Below are 22756 nucleotides of genomic sequence, written 5' to 3'. Positions count from 1 at the left end.
AACAACAGAATCATAATTAAAATACCCACTTTAGATGCATGTTAGTTTGCGTCTTTTAAAAAATCTATCTATTTCTATTTTGAAAGGCAGATTTCTCAAACTATTTACCCATTTATGCATGATGTCATAAAGCTTTTTAAAAATAATGTCTCTAAAATTTTCCCTCCCACCCTTCCCACCCCCTATAAGTGCAAATGCCAACTGGGTCAAGAGGCAGAATCTCGGTGCCTGACACTGAGATTACAAGAGGGCTAACTCGACTGGTGGCAGGAGCCAGCTGTTTGCTGACATATCATGATCTGAGGTTACTTCATTCTGCTCAAGAGAAAGACCACAGAGCAGACAATTCTCTGTGCATGCTATCTCTAGCAATACTTGCTCTCAAAGCTACGGAATGCACCTGTTCTAGAGAGTCTTCTCATTGACAAGGTGTCTCCCCTACTTTCCGGTTTGGATGACTTGCTCCTCTGAAATGTATTTCGAAGGCTAGCTGCATTGCGCTGCCTATCAAGTTTGTCACTGATGGAGTAGCTTTTCCGTGTGTGAACATAGAGTAAGTTGGATTCATCTGCAGAATAGCTATTGGCCCGCTCTATTTTAGGAAGTGGAATATTGTTAGACAATGTTCTAGATGTATTGCTGTCTTGAGGTGACAAGGAAACTGTTTTTTTGTCTTTGGCTTCAGTATCCTCATTGTCAGAACTTGGGTGACTTAGTTCTGCTTCCCTCTCTGGATGGCAGCATCCCAAGTCATCCATCTTATCTCCATGAATTCCAGGAAAACTGGACCTTTCTGCAATGGTTTGAGGAGCACTGACACACCTTGTGTCTATGCAGTCAGTAATGCTAGTGTACTCTGCTGTTTTGACTGGTACTCCAAGGCTGCTGAAATAGCTCCGGGAAGGAGAGAACATAAAACTGTGAGATTTTACTATAGGTGCCTCTTCCAAAATAAAGGGGGTTGTAGCCAGGTATCGACTACTTTTAGAACGCTCTAAGGTATGATACAGGGGAGGATCCAGTTCCCAGGGGTTTTGGCTGTCTGTGATTTGTGAATAATCTGAAGAAAACACCCTTGTTTCCATTGAAGAGGGGTCTTCATACTCAATACTTCTGCCTGATATCCTATCACCAGAGGTACCACTGACATAAGCACTACTTGAGAGAACACTGGAAGCTATCTGAGCTTGAAGTGTGGGGTCTCCAGTCCCAAGGATGTTCATTGAACTGTCCAGAGGTTCTATTCCAGACTGCAGCTCGTCCATGGCAGAGACATAAATATCAATGCAAGAGGAAGGCCTCCGAGAATCTGGGGCAATAGACAAAGTGCTTACAGGCACCAAAGAGACTTTTGGTTCTTTTGAGATTGAGTGAGAGCTAGTGGCACGATGAAGGCTCAGAGACCGCTCTTTCAAAATACTTTCAAATTTCTCAAGCCCACCCTTGTCCTTCATATTCACCGCATAGAAAGAGTGACTTCGTAGTCGAGGTGTTAATGTTGGAGAGGTGGGGGACATTGATTCTTCCCCTGTGGGATCAATACTCTCTTGAAGTTTGTAAGTGTTCCCTTCCTGGCTGTTGAAACTACTTTGCCTCACAATGTAAGCTGTGTCAGTACAGTCAGAAGATGTTCGAGACCGTATCTTACTGGCCTCTCCTCTGTCTAGGCCAGTAATTTTGTCTAATGCTGTGGCCATTCGCCCAATCATATCTTCCAGCTGAGCAAGCCGTATATCTACAGTCTGAAGTGAGGCCTTCATGCAGTGCTCTCGTTCATTCACTTCCTCTAATCGCATTGCCATATTCTCTACCCTGCAGGAAAAATAGAGAGAAAAAAATGTTTTGCTAACATCCAATGGGGCAAGCAGGTTAGCTTCATTATTTATAAATAGATTTACTCGATCAGGAAAATTGATGATAATGTAAACATTATTCCATTAATATACTGATAAGCATGCTAAGAAAATTCATCCTCTCTCTTTTTTTTAAATAAACAATTAAAAGAGGTTACTGGATAACTGGAATGATAAATCCACTCACTGCTTGCCCCCCAAATGATTTTATCAACACATCTTTAAACAAGAATTTTCATTTTGCTCCTGATTAAAGATGTGAGATGCATCAATGTCCTGTTTAAAAAAATAAAAATGACACATCTTAAAATATCACATTCTTTTATAGTTCTGTAAAAATGTAAAATATAACACATGACTGATAAAATGCAATACATTATGAATGTTGTTGTAAATGTATAGATTTTACATTTTTAAACATGAGATTTACAGATGTGTGTGTGTGTCGTCTGTGCAAACTCACATACACAAACACACAAATTCTGGTTTCTGGTACATAAATATACCCATTTTATGGGATATATGTGACAAATTCCTTAGTAATTCCCAAATTTATGGAAGGTAGTAATTGATTTATCAAAGTGCTTAACAATTAAACAGGTTTTGGAAAGCTACCAGGAACTTGGAAAAGTGCTTAATTCATGTCAAATGAATTTGATAGTAACAAGTGTTCCCTGGAGAAATAAATTCTAGAGGTGGCATGGCATCCTAAACTCTCAGTTATATTAGAAATATATTCAAATGTAATTATTTTACATACAGTTAGTGTATGCTTTATTAACTCTTCCACAATTTTTTCTCTAGGTTTACATCAGTAAGTCTCTTGCCTGATCTAAAGGACTATGAAATAAGACCTCGATTTGCAATATGGTTTCTAAGGCTCCATTTATAAAAGCAGACTCCACACAACCCAATGTTCTACCCCCCGACCAAAAAAAATTACTCTAAGATTCAGGGATGATTTCCAGTTCAGCAAGAAGAGGAGGAAGGGGGAAAAAGTGGGATATGCACAGGACATGTCAGAGTTCGATAACCAAAGGTCCAATCAGATGCTTCCTTGATACATAGCTTGTAACACTAATGAACCAAGTTTTGCGCTACAGAGACTTTTTTCTGAAGTATTCTGCTGTGCATATGGGGAGGAGATTTGGGTGTCAATTGCACTGGGGTCAGAAAGAATCAGCCCTTTCCTCCCATGTACTTCATGCCTTATCCTCACTGCCCATTTGACTATAATTGGATAAAGAAAGTCTTGACACATAGCAACTGAATCTCTACTATTGTATTCCATTTATTTTTTAGATGTTATATACTTCTGATGATTGAGGTCTCTATATTAGCCTAAATTAACCAATCTGGATTGCACTAAAGGATTTTTACTTGGAAAATACTTTGTTTCATATTTTTTTTTCAATATAATATCATTTTTTTTAAAATTCCAAAATAGGTTTACCATCTTTTTACTACTGCTAATTTGTAGCCAATAAAACATTAAGGAACATTTAAAAAACTGTTTATTTCAAAACAACAAAATGAGAGATTCTAAGATTACAATTTTCAAAATGAACAATATGTACAAAACCAAACCCAAAATTGTGCACCTTTCAGAAGTTACACGGATTCTCTCATCATTGGAAGAGTTAAATCTATCATCTTTCTCTCTGAAATATTCTTCTATGCATTGTTCTTCAAAATCATGAACCTTCTTCAATTCATCATCTGTTATAAAAAGTTCTGTAGAAGACATATAAGGCAACAAACAACAGTTAATAGCTAATTAGTTGTAAGTATAGAGCTGCCTATTTTATAATTTTTACAACTGAATCTTCCCCTTCCATACATAACTTCATACACAGATCATTTTGATCAGTCTCAGATTTGTAGTTCTACCCCTGCTTTCCCAAAGCTGTGCTTTAAGGTACCTGCAGCTCCCAGAATGGCCCAGGGTATCTCACCTGACAGATGTGACTTTTTCAATTTATGTCAGACTTATTCAGATCCAGATAACACTAGCTGTGACATTTGACCCTATTACTTTTTCCCCTTTTGACCCTCTACGATCTCAGACAGGGGTACTGAAAGAGGAAGATGTCTACGTTGTCCCATCACTAAGGACACTGGGAGCAGTATGTATCTGTAGGTACTGGCAGAGCTTCAGGCTGATAGTTATTAGACAAGCAAAAGTGCCTGTAGGCTGGACTTCTTGGTGTTCATTGCCATTCTTATCTTTGTAGAGCCCCGTTTGTCACTGTTTTTCATTATAAGAGTTAGATGTATATGTTTGGATTGGTTGAATTTCTATTCTATCTTTTCTCCAAGTGCTCAAAGCAGCATACAGTGCATTCCCTCCTCCAATTTTTCCCCACTTCAACTATTTTGTGAGGTAAGATGGGTTGAGAGACAATGGCTGGCCCAAGGTCACCTAGTGCCAGCCCTACGAGGTAGACCAGACTAAGAAACCAATGCCATATAGGTCAGGACTATCTTTATTGTAACAGCTATAGTAACAGAATCTTGCAAGTCTGAATGTGCTTTCTCCTCCCTCTGTTTATCTTTGTGTAAACTAGGGAGGAGCTTGTCTAAGACATTTACTCAAGTTAGTTTCTTGGTCTGGGCTCAAAGCCCACTTATCTGACTGATGTCTTGGTAACAGCTCTTCCTCCTGTCCTTCCCTTGATACCCAGTGAGCTTGCACAGTTGAGGGTGGAACCTGGATCTTCGTGAGTCTATACCAATTCCTTAACTACTACACCAGTGTTGGTAGCAATGTAATGAAACAGTAATATACAATGAAATAAAAAATAGCAAAGAAAAGAAATAAGCAAATCTGAAGATACAATGTCTGGGATATTTTTTTTAAAGTAACATTTCAATTGAATTAGAAAACATGTGCCAAAATAGAAATGACTGCATAATGACAAAAGGCAACCCCCCCAAAAAAACCTGAAGGTGGACCAAATTAGGAAAACAAGAAATTTCAAAGTATGAGCATGAACCTAAAGAAGACCATCTTCTTCATGATAACTAGAGACCATTTAGGTGCTCATGGGATGTCAAGGAAATGTCATCCATTCTATGTGTAGCTGCCTTGAAAAATATTTGGAAATTATATCAGGACTAGGATTTGCAACCTGATTTACTTTAGCCACCTATGCACATGCTTTACATACAGAAGATATGAACTTCAATCCCAGTCCTCTTCAGTGCAAAAGATCACAAAGCTGATAATGAGTGAGTCGGGTCTTGCTACATATTTTGTCTATCAAAATATGCAATTAAATATAATCAAAAGTAATGAAATGATTTGGGCTAAAACTGAAGTGAGGGAATGCTGAATGGACTCTTTGAGAGATCTGTATGGCAATAGAGTGGTGTTAAAATGACTGTTTTAATATTAGTATCCAAGAAACAACTGATGAAAAGGAAATCATAAATGCTGTGAAAAATGATAACACTGAATATATATAACAGCAGAGATGTTAAAATAGGGATGCAATTTGCTTATCGAGTAACTGTGTGGTTTGTTAAATGTGTATGTGTGAAAAATGCTTCTGTGTCTGATATCTGAAAGAATGTTTTTATGGTTCTCCTGTACATAGGGAAATGAGGCAAAAGTGAATGCAAAAACTACAAGAATTAGTTTGTTAAGGATATTTGAAAAAGTGGCAGAATCTGACTGAGATGCCATAAGGGGGCAATGAGCAAAATTGGGTAAGCGCAGTGTGGTTTTCTATTGGTCAAGAAGTATAGAGAGCAGATATTTGCCCTTTAGCAAGTCATTGAGAAATGTAGGAAAGTGAGAAAGTTTATTGTATATTTGTTCATAGAGAAAGCTTATGATAAAGTGAATAGGCCTGATCAGAGACAAAATAAGTATACATGATGCTCCCTGGTTGTTTAATGTATTTGTGGATAAATATATAAGGACAGGTTGTAGTGATGTTAGAAATGTATTGGCTGGGGACATGAGTGTTTGTGTACTTTTATATGCAAATGATGCTATATTGTTAGTCAAGAATCCAAATGATTTGGTCACACAGAAAGAATGAATAAGTAAATAATTGCAAAATGATGATATTAAAAAAACCAGAAGTATTGAGAGGAAGGGAAAAATGAGGAGACTGGATGGAGTTGATGAATCCTCAAAAAGACAAAGGTGAGAATTTTAAATAACAAAAGGCAGTGTATTAATTTGTGAATGGATGTGGTGAAAGCAAGGATAGTTTGCAAAGATATAAAGATATGGAAAAGTATAGTGAACAATGGAGTAAACTAGATTTAATTAGATTCCTTCTTTCTCTTATATCTTGCTTTTAATTTCTACATCTTACTCTTTATCTATCCTTTGAAGAATGTTGCTTACCTCAAAAGATAACAGTATGATGGATTTATATGTATGCATAATGGGTATGCATGTATGCAATTTCCTATGGATCCTGATAAATATAAAGGTAGAGTATATACTGTAAAAATTATTATATAACTTTATAGTGCTTTTCAGCCTTAGATTTCCAAGACTTACTCTGCATGCTATGACTAAGGAATGGCTCCAAATATACCCCGTAGGCTACCGTACTATAAACCTACACAGGCATCTCCTGGTTGAGATCTCCCCAGCTGAAACTATTGTCTGCTCATGGGTGGTAATGCATCTAAGTGATGCCAGGGCCCCCATGAAGCATAACAGCTCTGTCCAAATAATTCTGCACAAATCCTATGACACTTACTCAGCCCATAATCTGCTTCATCTGGATCGCTGTCATGTTTCCGCCATCTACAGCATATGTGTTGAAATATCATGGTCATGTGACTGAAGATGATTAGTGGTGGAGGTAAGACTGGTTTTTCATGGAAAGTCATAATAAGTTGATATCTCTGAAACTTCCATACCTGGTTTGATATAGACTTAACTTCAAAAAATGTGTTGCTGAAATAGAAATAGAAAATAAATTGGCTTTTGATTAACAGTGAATTCTAAGTTTGTATATGTAACATTGAGACCTATTCCACACACTGAAAAACAACAAATTTTAGATTGTATGTGCAATTAGCATCTGCAATCAATTCTGGCACTCTGATGGATGAACTATTCATAACAGTATTTGTTATGTTTATATTGTTATATTGTTTATTTTAATCATATACAACAAATTTGATTTCTGCATGAAAATATTAGGATATACCTCTAAAAGAAGTTATCTATTCATATGGCTATTTAAATGTAACTGCTATAGAACCAGTTCCCAAGATGTTCCTTTGATTAACTCTGGCCATCCCCTTAGGTTATCTCAGTAGCATGGGTGCAACACCACCACAACCACCATTCTTTCCCACTTCACTAAGACAACCAGAGCACCCTAAGTGCATCCAGAAGCACTGAAATGCTGAGTTAAATTTGGATTGGGGGAAAAAATTGTGGGGGATTATCTTGTTTGATGCACCTGGAAGAATGTTGTTCCTTACCACTGAGATAACTGGAGAATACAATTCAGTATTTTAACGTAGCTTCATGTCTCGATCAGATAAATCATGCGTCTTCTGCAGGGTTATTGAAACTCTTGGCAGTACTAGTGGACCCTGCCAGTTCTGGTAACTACCAAACTATTCTGGATGGTAATATTGCCCTGCACCTCTGCCTCAAAATTGCTCAACTGTGTATCAGCCTGTAATGTCCACCTCTAGTTAAACAGCAGATAGAGACGAAGTAGATTTCCTTGATGAATCCATATCTACTCCTTCTGCAGGTAGAAAATAGTCTAAGATGGGAAATAGTGCAGGTAACACTTTCTGATATTAGTAGATCAGTGCAGAGGTGTTGGAAGAAATATTCTACAGAGGTAATTTTTTTTCAAATGAACTCCAACCTTCTCTCCACAGCTGGAAATAGCCAGAAAAACTAGAAAAAAAATGACTGTGGAACAAGGGTTAATTACTTCCTTTGAGTACTTTTCGGCTTTGATCAAATTTAAAGCTATCTTCAGGCATATATTTAAAAATAATATAAATTGGGAGTCTTCATTTGCTTTCCACATCATATCTAGTCTGGAAGAAATTAGGTTTTATCCAGAAGTATAAACTCTTCTTATTCTAAAGCAAAATACGGTTCCATCTATTTTTATCAGTTTATAAATTTACAACTTGATTGAACATGTAACACATTTGAGTTTTTAATTACTATGAATTTGCCCCCAGCACAATCACAACTTTTATACCATTTGTTTATTTCCATAACTGGGCATTCTCTTGTAGTAGAACTGGGCAAATTTTCTTTAGATTGCACAAATGTAGCCCCGTCTGCAACTCTTTAAAATGGCTATATCTTTGTCTAGGCTTACATGGTGGCTATAGAAAGTAGCTACGGAATCTCAGGAAAAGATGCAGCTGATGTAAAAATAGCAGACATGGGTTATATCTGTGTGGTCTGAAACACCCTTCCTGGGAACAGAGACAAAGCACTGCATAGCCCTAATACAGGTATTCCTCAGTTAACGACCACTCATTCAGTGACCATTCAAAGTTATGATGGTGCTGAATGAGTGGTACTTACAACTGGTCCTCAAAGTTCTGACTGTCCCAGCACCCCTATGGTCATGTGATCACAATCTGGGTGCTTGGCAATTGGCTCACACTTACAACAGTTGCAGCATCCCACAATCATGTGATTGCCATTGTGACCTTCCTTGCCAGCTTCCCAAAGTCAATGGGGAAACTGGCAGGGAAGGTCACAAGTCTCCCCCACCCGGCAGCAGCCACCCCAAGCCTTGCTGCGCTCAAGCCGTGCAGCACTGGCCACCTGTGCACCCCCACACGCCCTCCCCCACCCAACACCAGCCACTTACCTGCCTGCCAGCCTGCCTGCAAGCTGCCTGGGATTTGTAACTTCCTGCCAGCTTTCCCACTGACTTTGGTTGTTGGAAGCTGGGAGGAAGTTGCAAGGAGGTCCTTGCTTAACAACCTGCAAACCTCACTTAATGACAGCAGTGGGGACTGCCAGGATTGACGGTGCTAAGTGATGTGGTCACATGACATCACGCTTTATGGCTGCATTGCTTAGCAACAGAAATTCTGGTGGCAATTATCGTTGTTAACTGAGGACTACCTGTAGTCATTGAATATCAACTTAATATCTAAAGAGATATAAAATATATTATCAACTCACTTAAAAACTGCAATCAGCAAGTTCACCAGAAGGATGTTTGCAACCAAAAGATAGCAAGCCATTATGGCAGGAACGATCCATGCTCCTGTTTTGCAGGGAGGAAGTTGAATTATTTTACCATCCTCTCTTGTTTCATTTTGACCACAAGGAGCTGGGAAGAAACAGGAGAGGAAGTGAGTGAAAATGAATCTTAACAAGGAATGATTTTAGAACATACTGTATTTCAAAAGCTTAGAAATCTCTGGACATCCACACTTTGCAAAAGATACCCATGATCATGTACTCTGAAAATCTGTCACAATAGTCTAATATTCTTGTTAATTAACTGAAGCTTTAATCTGGGATGACTTTGGTTATTTTTGGTCACCCAAACATCAACTACATTTCCTCACTAATATTCTAGAATAGTTTGCTACTTTTAGGCAGTATCACTGATGCTAGAAATGCTATTCCTCTCCTACCCCTGATTATTTTGTCATGCATTCCCAATGTAGCAGTGAATAATGAGAATTTGTACAAGGAAAAGTATTGTAAATTCTTAGCTGTTGAAGAAGTAAAAGAATGTTGGCAGGTGCAGACTCACTTCATATAACAGAATGGGTGAGATAAATGGAGGCTCACAGAATAAATTTTTCCTCAAAATTATTAAAGATACTGAAGGTCAGATTACTTTTGATCCCAGATGGAAAATCTGCCTGGTGCAAGCAGAGGAAAGGGAGAAGGCAGCTCCACTGGGGCCTAGCCAGCAACAGAGATTTCATGCAATGGAAATGCTCTAAGAGGTTCTAAGACTTCTGAGTGAGGCAGTGGCAAAGGAAGACGTCTCCGGAGGAGCGGAGATGATGCCATTGGTAAAGACCAAAGGGCCAGTGATAAGCCTGGTCTAACAAAACCTCTCTGGATAAGGAGAGGATCACAGATCACCCACTTGTGCTCCAGATAGCTGCTTCTCACAAGAAGATTGCAGCACAGTAGTCAACCCATGGTCCTGAGTGCCAGGAGACAAAGAAAGCCATCCATTTCTCAACTGCAGTGAAGCTTTTAAGGACACTGGGTTCTTCAACCTCACTTTTGGATTTACAATTATTTCAAAGTTAAAAGAGGTCTTCCAAGCAACAAATTAAAAAAAAACTACCTTGTGAGTAAAATTTCATCCCCAAATAGAAGAAAAATTAAACAGCAGTTTAAAGAACTTAAAGAATATAAAATAAAGGGCAAAAAGCTAAATAAGAATTTAATTCAAGAAAGTTTTAAATGGATTAAGGGACCAGAAGAATTTGGACTATTGGAACTTTTGCTAAGATTTTTGAAATAACTTTTGCTAAGGTTTTTGAAATAATAAGATAAATAAAACAATATTTTCATGGGAACCTAAATTGTTTTGTCTACCAGGAAAAAGATGATTGCTGAGATTCTATAGAAATTGGACACTAGAGGGGACTAAAGTTCCAGGCAGGAAAAAAGAAGGAAGGAAGAAAGGAAGGAAGGAAGGAAGGAAGGAAGGAAGGAAGGAAGGAAGGAAGGAAGGAAGGAAGGAAGGAAGGAGAGAAAGAGAGAAACCTGTTTTTTATTTTAATTTTGGATTTGAAAGAAAAGTAGTGAAGCTCACAAAATTACAGATAAAGGAATAACACTTGATATTTCAAAGAATCTTTGAAGAATTGGGAGAGAAACTTATAGTTAAACTGGCAGCAATAATAACAGCACCTGCTAATGCATTCCTTGAAGAAGATCCTAAAAAGGAAACAAAAGATGAAAAAAAGAGTAATGTGGAAGAATTTACAGAACAATAGAATGAAGAAGTGAAACAAATTCCAAATGATATAGAAACATTGGAAAATAAATAAATCATGGATTATAAGACAGAGATGACAGTTAAAGTGGAAATACATATGATAAGCCAAGAGATGAAAAATGACCTGGACAAATCTTATTAATGGATTTACAAAAGAGGGTTTCCAAAGTTTTGAAGAAATTTTTGAGATGGGAAGAAGCAAGTTTGAATGGAGATTCAAGTCCACAACAGCAACTTGAGTAAAGTAAAGATCAAGACTGTTAGAACCAAAAAAGAAAAAAGAAAAAGGAACATAAAGTTGCCTTGTTTGATCAAGGGTAAAATAAAAAATACTGCCATAAAATGCTGGAACCCTTTATGGACTTTTTGCCAATTCCTAGACAGAAATGACAATGATTTTTGGATTTGTAAATGGAAAGGGGGGGGATTATGGGAAGAAGTTGATGATGTTTATAATTTTATAAGGGGTAGGGAAATATTAAATTTGCTTGTACTTGTTGTAAAGAAGATTGGGAGTCACTTCCTTAAATACAGTGGTACCTCGGGTTACGAATTTAATTCATTCCATGACTCTGGTTGCAACCCGAATTGGTCGCAACCCGAATCAAATTTTCCCATAAGGTTCAATGTAATTACCGTTAATCCGTTCTGGCGTGGAGGACAGGGAGGTGGCTACTGCTTGGAGGGAGAGTCCCCTTCCCTACGACCACGTGTCACGGGCGGAAAAATGGCCACGGACCACGTGTCAGAGGCGGAAAATGGCCGCGGACCACGTGTCATGGGCGGAAAAATGGCTGCGGACCAGGTGTCATGGGCGTAAAAATGGCCACGGACCAGGTGTCACGGGCATAAAAATGGCCGCAGACCACGTGTCACAGGCGTAAAAATGGCCATGGACCACGTATCAGGGCGGAAAAATGGCCGCGGACCACGTGTCGCGGGAGGGAAAATGGCCACGGACCACGTGTCAGGGCGGAAAATGGCCGCGGACCACGTGTCACGGGAGGGAAAATGGCCGCGTATCCTGTCCGTACCCCAAGGCGAAGTTTGCACATCGAGGCAATTTTTTGCAGCCGGAGCTGATCGTAACCCAAAAAGTTCGTTAACAGAAGCGTTCGTAACCCGAGGTACCACTTTATTCTTTTTTCTATTTCTTCTTTTTATTTCTTTCTCTATTTTCTTTTTCTTTTTGCACTTTGTATTTCTTTTCTTTCTATTTGCTATTTGCTATTTTCTTTTTGATATTAGTTTGTATTATCTTTTAGTATTGTTAGACTCCTAATAAAAATTTTTTTAAAAAAAGGAATTGTTCCAATAGGTGTAGAGGAAGAGAAGTAAAATTCAAATTGTTGTATAGTTTTCATCAGAATATTGGTAGTCAGCTTTGTATCATGATGCTTGTTCATGAAACCTGGTTTCTGAAAAGTTAATAAAAGGTTATTTACTTATTTTGTTTCTAGACAATTCCTCTTTTTTCCCCCATATCCTTTGTCTTTTTGTGTCATGTTAATTAGATCGTTTCTATGGGTAATGAGTGACCTCTAGAATGGGTGTCAGCAAAAGAATGAGGTGAACTGGCTGTACTGTATCAACCTACAGTATATTATCAAGCTAGTTGTTTGACTTGGATCACACATTAAATTATAGCTCCATATGGATGGATTATTTCTCTAGAAGGAGCAGGACTTCCAGAAGGCCTGTATGAATATCTGATACAAATAGAAATGTTAAGTGTCTAAGAGATGATTCAATTATAAACAGCTTTTTAAAATATATGACAAATATAAAGTAGAATAAGCCCAGGTCTATCCCTTCTTGCTTCAATATTAAATATTTATTTTTATGAAGGCAAATATCCTAAAAATATTTGATCAATGGTTAGTTAATCCATACAGGTGACAATATTTAACTTTAATAAAGATGAAATCTTTCAAGACTCTCTCCTGGAATGGTCAGAAATACCTCATTGGTTTAAATATCTTCAAATAAAAAGTTTAGTTCAAAAGATGCTACTAAAACAAAGTGACATACTTAGACATATGACTGAATCTGAAATGCTTATAACACAGAACATCTGTTAGAGCTTGCTGCTGAAATATGATTAAAAAACTGAACAAGTCAAAGATTGCATGATTAAATGGATACTGAATTTAAGCAGGACAATTGATATGCAGCAGTGGAAGACAAGATTGTGAATATTACACTCAAAGACAACTGGAATAAAAGTTGTTTTTATTGGTGTATTACTCCAGTGTTGATTACCAAAACAGATAATACATATTCAAAAACCTGCAATAATCAGGTTGGATTGTTCTTTCATATGGTAATGTCACAAAGCTATTTTGGAAGATAATTCACTTTAGAATGATATAAATGTTAAATATTGACTTTTCTACCAGTTATTTTTCTGTTAAGACTAACTGAGTTTTATATCCCTACAAAGTATACCAAGTTAGTTTTATATATGATAACTGCTGCTAAGAAGCTCTGTGCTTCTCACTCCAGTGTACATCTTCTCACTAAAGGATTGGCAGATTAAATTTTGGGAGTATGCATCAATGTCAAAAATAACTTCATATCTAAAAAACAAGTCTGGTGCTAACTTTAATTTGGAAAGTGTTTATGAAGCATAATTTTCCACATAGCATTCTGCTATATCTGAAATTCAGGTTTTCTCCAATACTAGATTTTTTCTGGCCATAAATTAAGGATGGACTGCTTCAAGTTACTTAAAAACTCTTGTTAATTCTCAGTATTTTTGGCTGTTTTTGTCAACCTCTGATCTGATTTTAAGATTAGTTCTTAAAGTGCTAAACTGCCATATGATTATTTTTCTAGTTGTTCCACTCTAATACGATTTGTAAAAATAATAATGGAATGTTTCTTTCTTTTAATATTTTGTAAATTCTTTTTATAATTTTTATATTTTTGTAGATCTTTAATGCAATCTATTTTTCCTCTTCCTTTTCCTCTTATTTTAACTAAATAAATAAAAAAGAAAGAAAAAGAAAAGAATGGGTGTCAGCTGTGGTTCTTGCTACCATCTAATCTGAATTCTTGGCACCAGACAGTTGTTCATAGGCTGCCATATGTTTTTTCCCCCTAAAAATCTGTTTCAGATTTGGACAGCTGCTTATCAGGAGTTCAAAATTAGAGTTGAAAATATGTACTCCCAAATGTGAATTGATATAATTGAATAGAATCACAAGTGTTTCTTGCGTACAATATAATTAAATACGGAAATGAATTGGAAGATTAAATAAGCTACTTTCTCATGAGGCAAATACTTAGTATGCTCCAATTGCAATTAATTGTGCACTTTTAGCGCTTTTGCACTGGAATATAAATATCAAAATGTTAGACATTACTTGGAGTTTTGTATTTGCAGAAACCAAATGAAGGTTTGTACAAATATTTATTTGCCCTGTCTCATTGTATAGTTGTTTTTTAAATGCAGGCACAGGAGTCAGAACTATAAAACTTGGATATTTTACATGTCCATGAGAATATGATGTTCCCTAATAAAGGGTTTTGCTTTAGCCACATTTGGATTGGGTATGGCACTAACATATATTCTAATCAGCAATTTGCTTGCATTTCAGCACTCATAAAATATGATATTTTGTTAATGTGTGAAACAAATATCCTCAAACTGAGTGGATATTGAATCTTCTTTATGAACAAACGCATGACTACATGCAACCAGTGCTTAATTATGGATACATTTATTTATAAACCATCTCTCTAAAAATGGCATCTGATATCAGTAAATGAATTTCCTCCTGCAATAGGCATAGAAATCTGCACTGCAAAAAGACTGAATTATTTCCACTGTGGAGTACCAATAAAAAAGATAATTCTTCAAGAATATTTGATTTACATGCTGTTAAATTAGCAGCCTATTTTAGCTTTCCTGAGTTGTAAAGATTAGTTTCATTATAAATTAAATAAACTATGAAACTATTGATGTGACCTGTCCGCTGAAGTATCATGAATAACAGATAGTACAAATTGATTATAAGGAAGATTTTATTTTATATTGATAAATTACAATACCTGTCATTAATGTTTATGTTTTTCTTTTGTTAAGACTGCAACAGAGGCATTATTATCATCTACTCACAACATTAACAATATTTGAGAATAGGTAGTCCCTTTCAAGATGCACCTCTGTTAGAATAAAGCATTCTGAATGCACTATGTGAAAAATAATCCTGATTTTGAAATCATGTTTTTGTTATTGGCCTATACTACTCATTCTAATTACTGAGCCCTTATAGTAAAAAGAGTCCCTGATTTTTATCCATCCATTAACAAAGACAGACTAATATACGGAAGTAAGGAAGCTTTGGATATTTATTATACATCTCATATGCATTATGGTATGATTCTTCTCTCCTTCACCCCACTTTCCTACTTTTATTCTTAAAACAGTTCTGTGAGTCTTTAGAGTGACTAACCCAAGCTTTAAAAAATGAGCTGCTAAGTTATAGGCAATTAAATCTAAGGCTTTTTGGCCTAATCTAACTCTGTAACCATCAACCTCATTGACCCTTGGAGCAATCCAGCCTCTGAGATTACACATTAGAAAATCTATGATATGCTTAATTCTATTCTGTGTCTCTAAAATACCACATAATATCCAGTGCAGATCAACAAGAATATTATTAATATGTTTCTATTTTGAGAAACCAGGGAGATCAATTAAATATTTTTTAGAATAGGCTTCCCTTCAGCAGGAGGCATAGGTATCTTGCAAATTTCATTCCTCTGTTGGGATCCAATTTCCAATTTCCTTGGATAGAAGTGGTAAATCAGGAATTTGCCCCCCAAGGCTATACAGAACTTTATTCAACTTGGACATCTTCAGATAACCTTTCTGTAACCAAAGTAATTTAACACTAAAGGAGAAGACCCCAAGGAATCGTAAATAACACTCCCAAATTAGTAATATGAGAGAATCTCAAGTAAGAAAAGTTTGGGATGAATCACGTGCCCTCCCTTCTCTCTTGGGAATGGAAGATTTAAGATAGGAAATGTCCCTCTCTCCCCATCCCACCATGGCAAAGAGGTTATCTGAAGGTTCTTCACTTAAGGGAAGGGAGGATTCTGGATGACAGATTTTTTTATGAACGAATCACTCCAATGCTGGGACATAAATGTTACAATGGCAAATTATAAGCAAATAATAAAGCTACTACTATTATTACTATTGGTGTTAATAAATGAACAAATGCCAAGACAAATGTCACTGAGGGCAGCCGTCTCCCAAACACAGTTGAAACTCAGAGCTTAAGTGTAACTCTTTCTGGAAGCAACTTGCCCAAAGACCTGAAGCCTCCCAGAGCCATTTAGAGAAAGTATTCTTAGAATCCTTCTCCTTTCCTGAAAAAGAAAAGCAGTTTTCACATTTCCTAGAATATCCTTTGCCAGGAATACCTTGAACAATTAGGCTATTCATGTCAAATATTTTCAATGTCTAGGCTATTCAATGTCAAATATTTTCCTGAACATGAGTTGGCTTAGAGAAGAAGAAAGGAAAGTCAATCTTGGTATGAATAGTTGGCTGGGGAAATAAAATAACCTTATGCACAATAATGTTCTGAATTAGAGGTAGAATCAGCCCACTCTTGGGGCACAGTAAAACTCTGTTCAGTGTTGACTGAAGCAACAGCTTCAACACTTTTTTCTTCAGATTTAAGGATAATGCATTGAACTCTGATGTTCTCCTCAATGACGTTGTTTTTGAGTCACTTCTAACTCTTCATGACTCAGCAGATATAATTTTGCCAGGACTGTCTGTCAGTAACTGAGTACTTGTAAGCTCATGCGTGTCTCTTCAGTGTAGATAGTATCCAATCACCTTTCTTTTGCTTCCTCCTTTTTGATTGCCTTCAATATTTATATACATACATACATACATACATTCATACATATATATATATATATATATATATATATATATATATATATAAAAATCAAATTTAGGTACCGCTCATCTCACAAAAAAGTGACTCTGGGCGGTTCACAATAAAACAACAAAAAATATTAAAATACAATAAAAACAATATAAAATACAGTAAAAATAGAATAAAACCAGACACAAGCATCAGGGTATTTTCCAGTCATTCTTATCTTTGCATTATGTGACCGAAATATTTAAGCTTTAGCATCACTATTCGGGCTTCCGTAGAGTAAAATGGTTTTACTTCCTTTAGTTTTGAGTGGTTTGTTCAAAGGCATATTTTTTTCTTGCCCACCCTTTCTGGTGATCCAGCGTTCACAGCCATATGTTACAACTAGGAAAAACAGAGCCTTGATAATGCATACTTTGTTGTCAGTGTGATATCTCTGCACTTATCTAAACCTGTCATAGTCTTTCTCCTACGTGGCAAATGTATTTTTACTTCACGGCTACAATCACCATTCCTATGAATTTTTGTACCTTTGTGAAAATACAGTATGTAATTACTTCACCTTTTCTCTGCCTACTTTAATTGGGTTGGCTTCACCTGTTGATGGTACCACATTTTTATTGGCAGCATTCTTTTCTTTCACCTTCAACCAGAGATTCTGAAGTCTTTTTATTTCCAGCCATGAAGACGGTGCCATCGGCACATCTGATTGTTGAAGTTTCTCTCCGAGATTTTAATTCCAATTTCCATTTGTTTTAGTCCAGCATTTCTTTTTTAAATATAATTTTTATTAAGAATTTTAATTATAATAGGAAAAACTAATATAAACTGAACTTAGAGAAAGAGAAGAGAAAAAAATAAAAAGTGCAGGAAAAAAGAAAAAGAAAAAAGAAAAAGAAAGAATATAATAAAGAAAAAGAAAAAATATACAAAGAAGTGATTTCCAACCTTCATGACAAGTATAAACATATTTAGTAACTCTTACCCACTATAAGGTTAAACAGATACCTCTTCGTCCCATATCCCATCCCTTATCTACAAGCAAATCCATAAAACATCAACTTTTCAGTCCTGGTGTCAGCAAAAAGTCCATACAGGGTTGCCAGAACATTACACACACACACACACACACACAAAAAGTCTTATTTTAACCTTGATCAAATAAACCAACTTTATATTCCCTTCTTTTACTTTTAACAGTCTTAATCTTTAATTCAATCAAATATTGTCATTGGGTTTGATTTCTCTTAAATTCTTCTTCATTGCATCACACAGATTTCTTCAAGGCTTTAACAAGCCTCTTTTGTAGATCCAATAAGAGAACATTTTTCAGGGCATTCTCTTGGTTTATCATTTGTATTTCCCTTTTAATTTTTAAAACTTCAGCCAGTTTCTTTTGTATATCCAGCAAAGTGTCCTTTTCCAAATCATTCTCTTGGCCTGTCATTTGTAGTTCTATATTCTGTAGTTTCTCTGTCTCGTCAGATAATTTTTTTTCCACATCTGTAACTCCTTCATTAACATCTGGTTGGTATTTGACACTGGATAAATTATCTAAGATGTACAAAGGAATTTCAAATGTTAGAAATGTAATCAATGTGAAGGTACTTTTTATCATCTTTGGTGGACTTGTGAGAAAGCAAAGAAATACTGCGATATGATATGTATTTTGATTCAAAAAAATTTAAAAACGGATGTGCAATTGAAACCAGAGATTTTCCTTTTAGGTATGATGGACAAACAGATGGAAAGAAAACATGGGAATTTATTTCTTTATATAACAGCAGTGAGACTGTTATATGCACAAAAATGGAAAGATTTACAAAGATCTACAGCTGAAGAATTGTTAGTGAAACTAATGGAATTGGTGGAGATGGCAAAATTGATTACTTTGATTAAAGAAAAGACATTGTCTAGCTTTGTATTTGGAAGCCACTCTTGGACTTTTTACTTGAGACTCAAAAGAATGAAATTTTGATTTTGGAATTTGATGACTGATTTATTATATAACTATAGAAATACCTTGTATTAACCTTTTAAAATATTTTTTTGCTGATATAGACTTATTCTGTAGCTTTTTAAATATTAGAGTAAGAGGTGAATGTATTTTATATCTACACCTGTACCAAAGAAAGTCAGAAGTTACTTTTCTTCTGCGTTTTCTTCCTTTTGCTATCTTCCTTTTTTTCCCTTGATTTTTCTATATTTTATTCTTTATTGAAATTTAATAAAGTTCTTTTTTTGAAAATTGTCAATTTCTAAAAGTGTTAGAAATTGAGGTTTGCAAACTTAGTGTCCTTTAAAAGGCTCTGCTGTATTTGTGAGCAAGATGGCTGATCCCTTAATCTCCTGGCTCAAACCCATTGAAAATTGCTGTCCATGGTCTTCTCACCAGGAACAGCTTTTCAGAGCATTTGTGAGCAATCTTCTGTCCTCTCCTTATCTGGAGAGGTTCTGAGGAACTGGTCTACTCACTGGTTCCTTGGTCTTTGCTGCAGTCATTGGCTCCGGTTTCACAGAGCTGTCTTCAGTTTGCCATACCTTTTCCAGAAGTCTAGTCCAGCATTTCTCATAATATATTCTGTATATAAATTAATTAAATAAAAGTTCCTTGGCCATTGCTGTATTTTCCATACCTTCTTGCAGGTAGAACTTCAAAGCATCATCTTATAAAAATTTAAGCAGTTATTTCAGTAATGTCTGCAGCTTGGTTGTTAGCAATGTTTTCTAGGGCCTTTTAACTTCATTTTCCAGAATGTTTGGCTGTAGTTAAGTGAACAAATCTACATGTGTACTGTCAATTTGGGGAGCTGTTTTGTACTGTTCTGTACACTCACACTATCTTTTACATCTTTTTCTCCAACACATCTTTTCCTTGTCTTCTCTTGTGCTCATGTTTGCATAAAATTTTCCCTTGATTTCTTTAATGTTCCTAAAGAACCTGTCATTCCCATACAACTGTCAGGTTGATTTCTTTGCGTGGTTTATTCAGACATAACTACTTGTCTCTTCTTGCTCTTTTCTGGAACTCAGATAAATTGTCTCCTGTCTTTGTTGCCTTTTGCTTTCCCACTTTCTTCAGCTATTTTCATATGACAGCCATTTTGCCTTCTTTTGCTTTTTGCATTTCAGGGTTATTTTTGTTTGCTTCATCTTTAATGATATGACCATTTTTAGTCCAGAATCCTTTAGATATTCATAAAATCTAATTAATTAAAATTATTTACCTTCCCTGCATAACCATATGGAATATTGCTGAATTTGTACCTTGTTGATCTGATGATTTTATTTGTCACTCTACTTTTAGAAGGAGGATTTCATGTCCTCAGCTGCAGTCATCACCAGGACTTGTTTTTGCTTACTAAACAAAGGGAAAGAAAGATGGTGATAAAAAAAAAACACTTCCTGTAATGAACTCTCTCAGAGAGGCTCCTATCACCCTTTACCCCCAGTATCTTGCTTTATTTTTGTTTTTACTCTATTGCTATATTGTTCTTTTTAGCTTAATTTTTCAAAATTCCCACTACTTGCCTGAACCATTTGATGCATAGAAAAACTAGACTGAAGAAGAGTGCTGTCAACATGGGGAAGAGGAAGAAAAGGCAGCACTCATTTTAGAATGGCATCTCCAGGGAGAGATGGAAAACCAACAGCTTCTAGATCTGTCCTCATTTCTACAAGAGGATACCCCCTCCCCTCAGACTGCTGCCATTTGCTCAGCAGCAGCACGGCTTATTCCGGATGAGCCCAAGGATCTAGATCTTAAATACTTAAAAGATGGCAATGTAGCAGACTTCATAGTCTGCTGACTGCTTACTAAACAGAGCTTTTCCATCCAGTATGTAGTCAATTTGATTTTGATGATGTTTAGTATAATCTTTTAGGTTTTTGTAAAAACATATTTGCTATAAACTTTGAATTTTATTGGTAGAATCTTAGTGTCCTTTCCCAGGCCTCACACACACAGAGATACACGCACAAAGGAGTACAGTTCAAAGGCTATAATGGGTAATTACAGAAGCGGCAGGCAGGGCATGTATGCAGATGCATGCACAATTTCAGACAGTTCCAAATTCCTTGGAAATAAGCAAGATCTCAGTAAGCAAAAGTTCCAAGCAGCAGGCAGAAGCATCATCTGGGCACAATCCAGAAGTTGTCGAGTCATCACAGGTCATCAGCTGGTCTGGGTTCAAAAGCAGAGAGTTTTCACAGGCAAGAGTTCAGGGCACAACAGAGATTCTAATAACCAGAGCGGTTCTTTCCAATGAAGGATTGCTTGCTGGCAGTGGCTCTAAAATAGAGCTCCACCAGATGCAAGCAATCACCAGTGGGAATGCCACTGAGACCTCCTCTTTCCTGCCTTCCACTCAGCCCTGCACGCCTTAGGAGTGTGAGGAGGTCCTGGATCAGACCCCTCATCTGGTGCTTCTGGCTGCTCCACAGGCTCTGACGCCAAATCAGCTCCAGGTGCTCTCTGAGGCAGGCTGCTGTTCTACAGGGTCATCTGAAGTCTCCTCCTCCTCCTAGCTGGCCATGACAATTAGTTTGTCTCCTGCTACATTTCATACATTGAGGTCAAATATTCCTGTTTTCCAGATGCTATTTTAGCTTTAACATTCCAGTCTCCTGTAATTAGTATGATGTCTTTTTTGGTGTAGGGTCAATAAACTTTGCAAGTAATCATAGAACAATTCACTGTCTACTTCCTTCGGTCTATAGCTGGAGCACAAACTTATTGATAGGCTTATCTTGGCCACAAATTGAGATTATTCTTTAATTTTGGAAGTTGTATCTGAGCACTCACTTTGCCACTTCTTAGTTAATAATGGCAGCTAATCCATTTCTATGGTTTTCTTGCCCGAAGTAAAAGGTCTGATGCTCCAACAATGTGAAGAGACTCATTCCAATCCATTTCAGTTTGTTGATTCCCAGAATGTCAGTCTTGACATTTTTGCTCTGACAACATCAAGTTCGTGGGTTTGACATTCCATGTACCAATGGTATACATATATATGCAGCACTGAAATTTCCTTTTTGCCTCTGAGCCTATCAGTAGTTGCATGTCCTCTGGGCTTTAATCCAGCCACATCATAAGTACCAGTGCCACTCCCATTTGCTTTCTATCCTTCCACCAAACTCTGTGCTTCTTCTTCCAGATCGCTCACTGCAAGCCAATCTTGCTAGCCAATTCGCTCATAGTAGTAGTAGTAGTAGTAGTAGTAGTAGTAGTTCATCCTCCTCCTCCTCAATGCCCATGGCCTGACTTCAGTGTCCGAACTAGTTTCTTGACTTCTGACTGTTCTGCCACCAGGCAACCTGCTAGCTGAAGAAACACCATTCAGTATTACACAGATTCAGGTGAAGAATATTAAGCTACCCACATATGTATGTGATTAGATACTGCTCCTTACCCTTGGCTCCTGTACTGAATATTGTCACTAACACTAATGTGTGGGTATCAAGAACTTTAAAAGTCCGCCCAGTAATAACTACAGTGGACATATCTTTCAACCCTGCCATTTGCTCTTCCTTACTGCACCATGTATAAAAGTCTTCCACATGCTCTTTTAGCCCCTTCAAGGAGGTTCCTTAAAGTCTCAAAGACTTCTTTAATTCCCAGCAGCTCTTTTTCTCATATGGTATAATTTTTTTTTTTGGTAGGACTCAGTTTATAGGAATGGTAAAGTCAGTGGGGTAAGACCTCCTGCTTCCCAGAAATTTGTAAAAGAAACTCTCCTATATCTATGTTGGGGGTATCTATCTCAAAAAAATGTGAGGTCAGGGCATTGCAAGCTGGGACTAGATGTAAATAAATTGGTCAAGGTGGTAGAAACTTGTCTTGTGTTAATCCAATGGAACAGGGTCCTGATTTAAAAGAGATTCAAGAGAAGATACAGTACAATGTATGTAAACACTGGATGTACTGCCTCTTATAATCAATAAAACTAAGGAATTGTAATTGTACTTTTGGAGCTGTTTCCCCAAAAAGGTTCCTGTGAGAGAGTCAGGTCCATTTTAGTACTGTCTGGGGAAA

The 22756-nt window shown here is 36.8% G+C and overlaps 1 protein-coding gene across 1 annotated transcript in view; it reads right to left on the bottom strand.

Moving 5' to 3' along the window:
* Positions 1–365: 365 nt before the first annotated feature.
* LOC103054598 (transient receptor potential cation channel subfamily M member 3) overlaps positions 366–22756 on the bottom strand; it is a 78405-nt gene continuing 56014 nt past the window's right edge. The window contains exons 15-16 of the mRNA XM_088130197.1: positions 3455–3587; positions 366–1812 (exon numbers count right to left, since the gene is read on the bottom strand). Of these exons, the coding sequence (XP_087986323.1) occupies positions 366–1812; positions 3455–3587 (1580 nt within the window). The remainder of the gene's footprint in view (positions 1813–3454; positions 3588–22756) is intronic.

The sequence above is a fragment of the Python bivittatus genome, unplaced genomic scaffold (assembly GCF_059951505.1).
Source record: "Python bivittatus isolate LINGU-HERP-01145 unplaced genomic scaffold, Pbiv_v1 ctg000850_np1212, whole genome shotgun sequence".
Classification (NCBI taxonomy): Eukaryota; Metazoa; Chordata; class Lepidosauria; order Squamata; family Pythonidae; genus Python; species Python bivittatus.
The sequence above is the reverse complement of the archived record's forward strand: the minus strand, read 5'-3'. Positions and strand labels throughout refer to the sequence as shown.